General features: G+C 36.1%; 2 protein-coding genes across 14 annotated transcripts in view; one reads left to right on the forward strand and one right to left on the reverse strand.

The window, feature by feature from the left end:
- The window catches only part of HPS3 (HPS3 biogenesis of lysosomal organelles complex 2 subunit 1), a 43,651-nt gene extending 33,801 nt beyond the window's left edge, over nucleotides 1-9,850 (forward strand). For 2 of the 10 annotated variants that reach the window (XM_003826485.6, XM_003826486.6), the window contains 4 exons: nucleotides 730-837; nucleotides 3,923-4,129; nucleotides 4,784-4,874; nucleotides 8,989-9,850. In XM_003826485.6, coding sequence (XP_003826533.2) covers nucleotides 730-837; nucleotides 3,923-4,129; nucleotides 4,784-4,874; nucleotides 8,989-9,116 — 534 coding nt within the window. In that variant the 3' untranslated portion in view covers nucleotides 9,117-9,850. Of the gene's footprint in view, nucleotides 1-729; nucleotides 838-3,922; nucleotides 4,130-4,779; nucleotides 4,875-7,369; nucleotides 7,473-8,988 lie in introns of those variants that run through there. The other 8 variants (XR_008624906.2, XR_004670766.3, XR_008624905.2 and 5 more) reach the window with 8 other exon arrangements.
- Nucleotides 1-12,871, reverse strand: part of CP (ceruloplasmin) — a 59,512-nt gene that overhangs the window by 678 nt on the left and 45,963 nt on the right. For 2 of the 4 annotated variants that reach the window (XM_008951879.4, XM_003826484.5), the window contains exon 19: nucleotides 9,995-10,619. In XM_008951879.4, the coding sequence (XP_008950127.1) occupies nucleotides 10,603-10,619 (17 nt within the window). In that variant the 3' untranslated portion in view covers nucleotides 9,995-10,602. The other 2 variants (XM_034957579.3, XM_034957580.3) reach the window with 2 other exon arrangements.

Consider the following 12,871-nt stretch of genomic DNA (forward strand, 5'->3'; position numbering starts at 1 on the left):
GCAGTGGTAGCTCAGTTGCCAAAGCATGGAGAAAGGGACTTCTTCCAGAACATCACCTCATCTGTCCTTCCTCAGCAGAGGATCATTAAGTGGAACATAAGAGAGAATACATCTGCAGACCTCCTTGGTGGGAGAGGAACTGCAGAAGGCTGTGGGAGGGAGACTTCCTTAGTGGGCCCCCATTTCCTGTCTGTTGCACATACAGGAGCTGTTCTGTGGCACTTGAGGCAGCCAGTAACAACTCTTTCTACCCTTCTTGCTACCGTTCTTGCTCCTAGCCCATTTCTGTCCCAGCTCATTAGCCATGGCTAATGGAGGGTTAAGTGGAAAAGTTACCAGCTTCTTGAATAAGCAGGGCTTCTTGGGCATTGTCTTGAGAATTTATGAAAGATATTTTGCCTTCTAAAGAAAGTAGTATTAATAAAAATTATTTCCAATATTCTTTTTAGGTATAATTGGCTTAAATGCAGTATTGCTCTTTTTGCTAGAAAGTGCCTCTTTGGAGTATTTACATTTTAAAATATAAGGAAATATTTAGTGTAGAAGCAAGCAAGACTGAAATATTTTCCAGGGAAAAAATTCTTAAAAACTTTCCTTCCCATTCCCAGGAAAGTGTATACCTAATTCTGTGACATGGCAGAGAATTAATTATTGCTTTGCTCTTTGTGGAATGGATAAGCAAGCTTTTGTTGTTATATTTTGTTTATGAGAAATTCTTTTGTGTTTTAGATAAATGCCTGTAGTCATTATGGCTTAATTTATCCATGGGTTCACGTCGTAATATCATCTGATTCTTTAGCTGATAAAAATTATACAGAAGATCTTTCAAAATTACAGGTAAGTAAAAATACCTCCTTTTCTTATGAAAATGCATATTACAATATAGTGTAAGATTAAATTTGCTGAGACCCCAGGTGTCCTGTTAATCTAGAATGTAGAATTTTGAGGGACAAAATCCATAGTTAGGCATACTCAGGAGACTTGGAGGGAACGCCTGCCTCTGCCTGAAACTGATGATGGATGGAACACCTGTGCTGAGCGGCTAGTTTTGTTGTAGGTGGATGAACGAACTTCACCAAGTCTCCTGGCTGATTTCCTCATTTTCAGGATGGGCTTGAAAACACTTTGTGAAATGAAAGTGTGGCAAATGTTTAGTGGTGTTTTTATCGATGTAGTTTGTTTTTGTTAGTGTTGACTTACACATTTTAGGTCTCTAACCCAAGCCAGGCACTGCTATTTCTCTTATAAGAAACAGGTCAAAGTAGTTAGTTTATCCAGCTCCTGACAAGGATTTTTCAGAAATGAGGGGGATGATTAGAGAATGTGGATCATCCTTTAATAATTCTGACTGCAACAGTTTTGGCTGGCAGTGAGAATTAAAGTCCACATTTGACTTGGTGGATCAGGCTGGGCCACATGAGCATATGATTTTATTTAATGTAGTTCAGTGGCCCAAAGAACGAATATAATTCCCACATCTGTTTTCTTTGGCCTTCCCAGTGTAGGTGCTAACATACAAAACTTAAGATTTCCTATTAAGAATTCTGAGTTTCAAGTCACTCTTGAAAAATTTAGCAGCTCCGTTAACCCAAGGCCCTCATTGCTTCTGACCTGAGGGTTGGGGCTGACCCGCAGCCCCTCCTTGGGCAGTGCTCACACTGTCCTCCCGCACAGTTATCATCTTTGTGGCATCCTGACCCAAATGCTGAGTGTCTGTTTTCCTTATCCTAGCTGCCCTCATGCATCTTCATCATTTGATTGGCCTCTTTAGGCTTTTGAATTTGCAATACCTCATTTACACTATGGGAACTACACTATAAGTGTAGTTGTTACTTAGTGTCAAATTGGGAATGGGGCTTAGAGGAGGGAAGCTGAAGAGGCCATATTGCTTAGACTCAGCCTTCAGGTGGGGCTGTGGTGTTCCCAGAGATGGCATTATTTATGTGCTTCTTTAAAAAATAACCAAAGAAGATTCTTCTTGTCTCTTGTCTCTAGTACTATTGTGATACAAAGGCTTCTGAGGGGCTAGCCTCAGATTTTGTTCATTTCACGAATATTGCTTGAGCATGTGCTGTAGATGTATGGAGAGCATTGGACAAGACAGATGGAGCTTTGCCTTCCTAGATCATACACACTAATTACATATTTAAAATTGTAATTGGAATAAGTGCTATTAAATTTTTCCTGATAAAGCTTTAAAGCATATTTATAATCATTGCTTGAAAAAGTATAATTCAGTGATCTTTTAAAATTTGTTTTAAAATATTTTAAAAGGAAAATCTTTGCTATCAAAGGAGGAAAATCTTTGCTATTAAAGGAGCAAAATCTTTGCTGTTGAAGGAGAAACATAGTCTGCCTAAACTTTTATAATTTTTTTTTTTTAAGAGACAGAGTCTCACTCTATTGCCCAGATTGGAGTGCAGTGGCAATCATGGCTCACTGTAACCTCCAACTCCTGGGCTCAAGCAAGCCTCCCACCTCGGGTTCCCAAAGTTCTGGGATTACAGGTGTGAGTCACTGCACCTGACCTTACTTTCAAACTTCTTGATTACATGGATAAAACTAAGTAAAAGTTCATGGGTAGTTGAAGTTATGACTACTTTCATTTCAGTCATAATTTGGTACACATGCCCTGCTCCTTCCTACTGCCCCCACTCCCTTCCCCGTTATCTGGATTAGTCAAGAGTTAAATATAGAGGTAATCTATTTTCTTCCATGTTGGGAGACCCTTTGAGTGAGAGATTATCAACCTTATTTCATCTCTGCCATCTGATTGTCAGGAAATTATTCACATGAATAATTTATTAAACTTGCAGGAAGAAAAGGTACCAACCTTATTCTCCTGGTCATTCCTTGGTAGATATTTGGAATAAAATAATCACACTGACTGTGATTGGGTAGATCACATTCCATATTCTCCTGTGAGTCTCAGAAGATGCTGTAGCAAAAAGGGTACAGGGACAAGAAAATTAGGACATGACCATCTCATCTTTATCCTGGAGAAAGGGAAAGTGGAGATTATTTTGGTGGTAGAATCAAAAGTAGTATTTATAGTTTAATTGCTTGAAGTAAATATTGGTAAAGTTGTAAATTCTGAGATAATACTGCTCCCTGTTATTCATCTTGTGACAAAGTGGTATTGATAACAATGATTAGTTCTAAACAATCACTTTAGTCTTATTAAGTGTTAAATTTTATTTTTGCATATGTATGTAGCACATGCTTATAGAAAATTTGGAAACTACAGGAAGGGGTGTAAAGAAAACAAAGAGTAGGCTTTGTTGTCCCATCCTGTGTGCTGTTTCAAATTGCCATGTTCTTCCGACAGTATTTCTGTATGTGCATTTACCTATGTAGATTTTATAAAACTGATCATATTCAGAATATAATTTTGTATTGAAATTTTTTTACTCATTTTATCATAAACTTTTTTTTATTAACTAGCCTTTGAAAACATAGTTTTGATGGCTGTGTAATGTTCCATTATCTGAGTGTGCCATATGTATTTACTCATCCTTCGTTGTTAAACATGTAGATTACTTCTAAATTTTCAATATTGCGAATACTCTTGCGGTGAACATCATTGGACATAAATCTTTAACCACAATGTTGATTATTCTCTTAGGATAGAGTCCTAAAGAATGCCCATTGGTTTTAATTTGCAGTCCACACAAAGCAAATAAAATCATGTTATTTAAAAATGATTGCTTTCTATTAAAGAGATCTTTAAACTAGAGGTAGTTTCAAGATTATATTATATTTAGATTTATTAAATAAGGACCACATGCATGTGCTCTAATATGGCATTCTTTCCATTTTATTTTTGGCAAGTGAGGTTTAGTCTTAAGAAATTGAATTCTGCATGTTGTGTTTTAGTTTTTGAGGTGCCTCATTTCGTAACATTTCACTTTTCTGTTCATAGTCTCTTATATGTGGTCCTTCATTTGACATAGCTTCCATTATTCCGTTCTTGGAGCCACTTTCAGAAGACACTATTGCCGGCCTCAGTGTCCATGTTCTGTGTCGTACACGCTTGAAAGAGTATGAACAGTGCATAGACATACTGTTAGAGAGATGCCCGGAGGCAGTCATTCCATATGCTAATCATGAACTGAAAGAAGAGAACCGGGTATGCTTTTTCAGATTATGTTTTTAGGCTTGATCAGTGATAATCAGATTTGATAACCTCATTTCCTTTCCTGCAAAATGGGGACAATTTATGCTAATCCAACATCATAAGGCTGTGTGGGTCCATTGAGCATATATGTTTAATATGTTACGTGTTTTGAGTACTATTAAATGCTATTAAAATATGTGGAGATGGTATATTATCATCATTAAACATCTTTTGTTTGGAGATGAAGTAGTTGATTACCTGAAGATTTGGGAACAGTGTATGATGGGAAAATATTTTCTCTGCCATGCGGTTTTTAGTTTAGAAATTAGAAGAATTTTGGACCTTAGTTCTTTTTTTTTTCTTCATTCCTTCCTTCTTGCCACATAGGAGATGATAGCAGGATATGTCTGTTACTTCTTGAAAATAGCCATGTACATATGTACAATATATGTATTACTGGGTTTTCAAGTTACAAACCTGACTTTTATGTTATAGTTAAGGCAGAAGACTGGCTGCTGATATAACTTATGTTATAACAAAGTTAGCTGCCTTAGACAAAATGATGTATTTTTGCTCCGTGCTTTCCTGCACAATCTTCTTATTCTCCTTTGAAATCTGAGAATAAAATGCATCAAACTAAAATTTATTCATTTTTTCCTAAGATAGACTCTGTGGTGGAAAAAACTGCTGCCTGAACTTTGTCAGAGAATAAAATGTGGTGGAGAGAAATATCAACTCTACCTGTCATCATTAAAAGGTAAAATGATTTTTTTTTTCTTGATTATAAACTTAAGTTTCAGTTTTAAATTTGGTGAAGCCTTCTTAAGTATTTTCATATGATTCTCAAGTGAGACCGAGGGCCTTTCAGAACCATCTGGGGAGCTTATTTTCAGCATTCACGTACCCTCCCCCTGACATTTGATATTGATTTATCTCCTAGTCACAGAACTGATGTTCTTTTAACTTAATCCTTTCAAACACTTAACAAATTATCACAGTCATAGAAAATGACAGCATCAGTGTTTTAAAATGTGAGTAGTCATTAAGGCAATTACATCTTTTATCAATGATCAGAGTACTTAATTTACTTCATGTAGGAAGTTAAGATCATTACTATTAAACATAATTATAAGCAAGTATTGATGAATAACAACCTCAAGGATTTAAAAGTTGAGTATCTAAATTGTACCGTATTTTACAGCATAGTAGTTATTTGAATTTTCATAATTCATAATCATAAATCTTGGTAGATATGTAATCTGTTTCTATACTGCTGTGTGTTAATATAATTAGTTGTTTTCCCAATGACAAAGGGTATGGGTATATCAATTGCAGAGCACATAAAATATTAGAAATTGACAGTGTTGAAATTGTGTTTTCCAGCCAAGACAGTTGATTTTTAAAATGTAAGGCCGAGTCAGTGGCCACTGGAGATTATTTTTCTGAAGATCCCCCTTTAATTAAAGCTGTATGCTTGTGATTGGGAAGGGAAAGGGGGGACTTTATTCTCTGTCCTACCCATCTCCCTGATTGCTTTAGGTTTTCAGAAGATGGAAGTGTCAGATGTCTGATTGCTTTGCCCCACTTGCATACACTTTACATAATTTATCACTGACTGTTTGTGTTAGTGGAGCACTTTCCAGTACAGACATCCCACATCTTTACACCTCAGCATCACCATTATCTTCATCAGAAGACTCTTTCTTCATCCTTTTCTGATCCACATCCACACACTCCACCCCAACTCACCCATAATCATTCCTCCAAATGTTGCATTTTTCTCTGTCTTCAAAATATATTTGTGTGCATACGTGTGTGTGTGTGTGTGTGTGTGTGTGTGTATGGCTAATGAGACTAAGTGCCATGTGTGATTTACCTTTATTAGACTGTAATACCTCAAGAGCTGGCATAGTGTTTTATTCATTTTTCAAGCTACACATTCCTCACCAGCAATATGCCTCTCCTATAGGAAGCATTCTGTAACTGTTCATTGATTAGAAAGGGAGACAGCTGAAGAACTTTAGGTTCGTTTCACAGAAGGGTGTTTTCTTAACAGTTGTACACTGAAAAGAGCCCTGTACTGGGATCTGGAGAATTGGAACTGAGTTCCAGGTTTGCTACTTACTAAGTGTCCGAGAGCAACCCAGTTTTCTAATGTCGTGAGACTAAATGAGAAGTTCAGGACTGAATCAAAAGTTAAATGTTAGGCAAAATTGCAAGAGGGTGAGGTTGGAGATGAAGCTCAGGGACTTACATGCTTAGGAGTTTGGATTTCTTATCTCTCTAATACAGCATTTTTCAACCTTGGTAATTGTCCGTGTGCGTGGGGGTTTCCCCTGTGCATTTTAGGATATTAAACAGTATCCCTGGTCTCTACTCATTAGATGCCAATACTACTGCCTCAGTTATAACAAACAAAAATGTCTCCAGATGTTGCCAGATGTCCCCTGTGGGACAAAATTTTCCTGGTTGACAACTGCCACACTAATGCAGAACCATTAAAATGGGTTAGTGGATGGGTTGTTTATTTTAGGGAAATATTCAGTACTGTTTTTGTAATGAACCAGGCTTATTTTTTAAAATTCTGGTACTGTGGTAAATTACAAAAATTAAATTTAAAAATCATTTAAAATCCCACCATCCAGAAATTTTCAACCTTTGACAAATATTTTCTAGACATGCTGGAGGATTTTAAGGGTACAGGTTTACATTTAGATATATCATTTATATGTAACTTGTAGATTTAGGTAGCTGGTGAGTGGAGTAGAACAAGTAATTTTAACCTTCTCTTAGCCTCAATTTTCCCAACCCTAAATCAGGCCTAATACCCATTAGTTTACCCTATTTGGGATGGGGCTTGGATTAAATAAATAAAAACCTCAAAGGATTCTAGAAGGAATTAAAGAGAAGTTATACATGAAAGTACTTTATTAATTTTTAAAGTACTCTGTGAATTTAAGATATTGACCTTCTTGGAGTGATAACCTGTATTAGCCCCTCCTTATTTGGGAGAAGAGGAGAATTGGGAAGTGGTGAGATTTTTGTTGACTCTATAACAACTCCACACTAGCTCTCCAACTCAGTTTTTTTGTTTCTGAGATGCTACTTACAGGCTCCACATTTAGGTAAGTAAACTGCTTTGATAGGAAAACATCAATAATTCATATTTTTCACATATATTTTGCAAGCTAGTTAGTAGTTGCTGTTTATTGAGGTCTGATTTTATGTCAGATGTGCATCATTGTATTTTAGCTTAATTTTCACGGAAACTGTGGAAGCTAGCAGACAGTACCACTACATTATAAATGAGGAACCTAGGACTTGGAAGATTAAGTGACTTTCTTAAAGCCACTCGGTGAGTTGGTGGAAGAGTCTGGATCTCTTCCCAAGTCTGTCTGGATTCCAGAACTAGGAATCTTTTCTATAAACCATTGCTGCTTTATTCATTAACTCTTTAGCAACAAAGGCAGTTCATTGTTTTGTGTAAAGAAAAATTTAGTTTGCTGTATGTTGGACAGATGACTTTGGAATGGATTTTATATTTCACTTACTCTGCAAATAGAGTAAGTGATGGGCATGCAACGATCACACAGGGAATGGCACTGACATGTGGATAGAAGATGTAAGACCAAGTGGATGTTTATTGGGAACATTGTTCATAACTGTCACCCTTCTATTCCAGGAGAGGACAGCATGTATCTGTTAAGAAGCTGTAGAATCATAAAGTTGCATTTTTTTTTAACGTATGTTACATTCCTTAATATTTAAAATGTTCATTGGGGCCAGGTGCGGTGACTCACGCCAGTAATCCCAGTGCTTTGGGAGGCCAAGGCGGGCGGATCATGAGGTCAAGAGATCGAGACCATCCTGGCCGACATGGTGAAACCCTGTCTCTACTAAAAATACAAAAATTAGCTGGGCATGGTGGTGCGCACCTGTAGTCCCAGCTATTTGGGAGGCTGAAGCAGGAGAATCTCTTGGACCCAGGAGGCAGAGGTTGCAGTGAGCTGAGATCGCACCACTGCACTCCAGCGTGGTGACAGAGCAAGACTCCGTCTCAAAAAAAAAAAAAAAATGTTCATTAGAACACCATTGCAGTTTGGGGGAAAAGGAAGTAAATGGTCGTGAAAACAGATTTGTGCTTATTAACAACATGAAATGTTACATTAGGAACTAATACGGGAAAACATTGGTGTTTCTTATCCTATCAAACAATCTTTATAAATTAGCTTTAGTATAGACGTAGCATTAAAAAGAATATTCAAATGATTGTACTTTTCTTTAGAGGATAGTAGAAATTGATTGCAAAATAATATAGTAATTCAGCAATGAAATAATAAATCCAAATTTCATGTGGCTGATATAAAATAAACTTCAAAGGATTCTAGTAAGGAAAAATAAGTTACAACCATAAAGAAGCCTATGGATTTAAGAGACTGATTTTTTTCTTTGAAGTTATAACATTTTGTTACCTGAACTGGCTTCTTTTTTTTTTTCCTGAGATGGAGTCTTGCTCTGTCACCTAGGCTGGAGTGCAGTGGCGCAATCTCAACTCACTGCAACTTCTGCCTCACGGATTCAAGCAATTCTCCCGCCTCAGCCTCCTGAGTAGCTAGGATTACAGGTGTGCGCCACCATGCCCGGCTAATTTTTTTGTATTTGTAGTAGGGACAGGGTTTCACCATGTTGGCCAGACTGGTCTTGAACTCCTGACCTCATGATCTGCCCACCTCGGCCTCCCAAAGTGCTGGGATTACAGGCGTGAGCCACCACACCTGGCCTGAACTGGCTTCTAATTGGTTGGTTAAGTAAGAAGAGATTGAATGAAAGACAGACTTTCAGTTCTAATTCAGATATTCTTTTCTACACAGAAACATTGTCAATTGTTGCTGTGGAACTAGAACTGAAGGATTTCATGAATGTTCTCCCAGAAGATGGTACTGCAACATTTTTCTTGCCATATCTTCTCTATTGCAGTCGAAAGAAATCATTGACTTAAAGGTATCATTTGAAAAATACCATAATGGCATTTGAGACTGAATTTCTAAAAATTGAATGCCAAAGTACAAGTAGAGGAGTTTTTTATTTTATATAACACACACACACACACACACACACACACACACACACACGATACAAATGCTTTCAGGCTGCTTACCTTACCGTGTAGTGGTAACTATTCACTTCTTAATTTATGACCTCAATCAATTTAATTGTCTAGAATGTAAAAAGTCTTTAAGACATAAGAATTCCTCAAAGAAGCCATACATTTTTTAAGGTGGGGATTGACTTTTATTCCAAGGAACAACATCAGTTCACTGTTGTTGGAGACATGACAATCATTTTCATCCCAAGAACACTTTAAGGAAACATTTTACAAGTATGCTTGAAAGAATGTCACTAACTGGTCCAGAATTTTATCTTCTTGATTTTTCCAGATTTCTCTATGTTTTTGAGAAAGATATTAATGTTTTGCCATGGTAAAAGATTTCAAACCTCATTTTTTTTGTTCCTTTTCTTGTTACTTTTAAGAAAACTCATGCTCTGTTTCTCTGAATCAAATGAAGTAGAAGTTTACAAAGCTAACTTTCTTCTTGTCTAGCTATTAACATGATTTGTCAAATGCATGTTTTTTTCAGCCAAAGCCTTGTTTCCATTTTTTGTTGATGTGTACTCTTGCTCTTTTAGCTAGAGTGTATGTGAAAATAAAGAAATATATCATTGTATTCACAACCATGTGTCTTCATTTATAACTTTTTGTTTAAAAAATTTTTAGTTCAAGTTTAGTTCATTGATATTATCCTCTGAATGCAGTTAAGGCTGGGCAGAAATTCTACTCATGTGACATCTGCCACAGGTCTATTTTGAAGCTTTTCTTCTAATGGCAATGTTTGTCCTTACCAGGATTTAATCTATAGAATTGTCTCTCAACTCTGCTTTTCTCCAGTTCCAGATAACGTCCTTAAGACCATCTGTTCAGGGGTTCACAAAACTCAAATTTGTGTCATTCTATTTTATTTATTTTATTTTTTATTTCCTTCCCTCATACCTTGCCCATTCCCTCTGAATATTAGGTGTGATGTCAACAGCACGTTAGAAGGATCAATGGGAAGGCAATGATTGAAAACATTTCAATGAACCTTAATAGTGTTCCTTTGAGGAGCACCCAGGAGAATATCTGGTCATAGATCTTTTTTTAAATGCAGTTTTATAAAACCCTAACAGCGGTGATATCATTAGACTGTATGAATCAGTTTTATTACCTAGTGTACAAGTGTCAGTCATGTATCATTATATAGTCTGTTGATCTTTCCATTTGCAAAAAATTAATAGTTTTCCCCCACAAATGCACAAAGTTGTATGCTTCCAGTCTTCTTTTAATGTTTATAGTCATTCCAAAGTAACATTCTATTTTACACTTTCACATACATTGTTATGAATCATTGGTTTTTCTCTTTTTTCCACTTATCACCAATTTATTTCATTCAGCCAGATTTGGTGTCTATAGAAAAAGAAATTTTAAGACCATTATTAAAAATAATATATGGTTAGAAATTAGTAGATGGTTCTTTAAATGTATTCCGATTTTTAATGTTACTTTACTCCTGATTCATTTATATTTTTCTGCTTTTTATATGTTTAAAAATCTCTCATTCTATTGCTGCTTTATTTAAAGAAAGATTACTTTCTTCCCTACAAGATCTTTATTAATTGTAAAGGGAAAATGAATAACTTTACAATGGAGACACCTGGCAGACACCATCTTAACCAAAGCTTGAAGTTAACATAACCAGTAATAGAACCGATCAATATCTTGTGCCTCCTGATATGGTATACTAAGAAAAACACAACATCATGCCATGATAGTCTTGCCAAAAGTGCATAACCTAAATCTAATCATGAGGAAACATTAGACAAACTCAAATTGAAGGACATTCTACAAAGTGCCCTGTATTAAGGAATTATTCAGAGTAAGGGAGACTTAAAAGACATGGCAACAATGCAGTACATGATCCGGGATTTTCTTTTTCTGTAAAGAACATGATTAGGATTATTAGCGAAATTTGAAGATCTCTAGTTTTTAAATCATTGTTGCTTTTCTGATTTCGATCATTGTATTGTGGTCATGTACAAGAATATTCTTGTTTTTAGGAAAGATAGTTGTATGTGTATCTATACACGTCTGTGTGTGTACATACAGAGGGTGAGCATGAGAGGGAGATAGGGAAAAGAATGAGAAAGCCAATGTGGCTACGCAGATCATTAATATTTGGGGAATCTGGGGGAAAGGTATATGGGAATCTGAAATTATGTCAAAAAAGTTTCAAAAGTTTCTCTTCATTGAATTAATATGTTGTTATACATTCAGTAAGGAAACTATTGTATTGGATTTGGGTACTTAGCTAGAAATACAGAATATATAGTCCCTGCCTGTAAGAAATTTAAAGCTAAGCAGGCTTTTCTAAGACTCATAATTAATGTAAACTTGCTCAAAGTTTTATTGGACTTATTTAAAGATGATTCAGACTGATAAACATGGCCACTGATTTTATGGGCCAAAGATAGTTCAAACTATCTTTTTTTATTCAGTCTGCTGCTTTCAGTCTCATGCAATACCTTTTCTCTTTGCAAAAGTCAAATTTCTCTTTAATTTTTTATCTAGTGTTGATTTTTACTTCATATTTGCTATTTGTTCTGTAATTTTTACTATAGCTTTAAAAACTATCTCGCCTTTCTTAACCAAGCAGTAATCTCCCTCTTCTTTCACGGTTGTTACACAGGAGGAATCTTCTCTGTGGCTGTGTGTGTAGGGTTACCCTGTAGTGCCATACTCTGCATGCCAGGCATTTGCACACATGAATTCCCCAAATGCCTCCATGTTACTTACTCACCATTATTTTTTTGAGCAAGACCATCCTTTTGTGTGGTTTACATGCAACCACATGTAACCACATGGTTGCAAGTGTTATTTAAAGACTAAAGTTTTCTTTCTCATATTTGGCCCTCTTCACCTTGTTCAAGTTATTGGCATTAAATTTAGTGGCTTGTCTGTTAGAGTCTTTGATATTCTAGTGTTATCAGTGACTGCTCTAATAAAAAGGGCATTAATGGAAATAGTTTTTCATGATGTAAGTTGTTTGTGTAAGACCCAGGAGCAGAAATTAAAACTTTCCATTTGCACTAAAGGTTAACCTTTCAGGGCTTTTTAAATCTTCAAATATATTTACATTTATATTTTCTTCATTTGTATGTTCCCTTTTTCCCCATTTTAGGGAGGAAAGACATAGATTGGTTTTCTTTACATAATTTCCTCCCTTTGAATTTACCATTTCTAATTACAACAATCCTCAACTCGAAAGACCCAGGAAAGACCAAAGCCTGCGGCCACAGTGCAGGAATCTTACCAAAAAAACTGTTCATTTTTCTCCATTTTAAGTGTGTGTGTGTGTGTGTGTGTCTACCTACACATGGGGAGGGTTATTGCAGGGGTTGGGGAGCAGTGCATTTAAATTTTGTTTCTTCCCTGCATCTTTCACAAACAATTATCGGTAAGGTTCCTCCTTCCCCTTGGAAGCACAGAAAAGACACTGCCTATTTGAAATTATATTATTTGGGGTTGTCTTGGGCTTCTCTTACATGGAGGTGCCACCTAGAAAAAAAATTGTTTTTTGTTAAGAAAGAAATTAGATTCTAAATGTGTCTTATGTAAATAATGGTTTGTTTCTTGGTAAATAACATGACTACTCCCTTATA

This window comes from Pan paniscus, chromosome 2 (genome assembly GCF_029289425.2).
Source record: "Pan paniscus chromosome 2, NHGRI_mPanPan1-v2.0_pri, whole genome shotgun sequence".
NCBI classification, from domain to species: domain Eukaryota; kingdom Metazoa; phylum Chordata; class Mammalia; order Primates; family Hominidae; genus Pan; species Pan paniscus.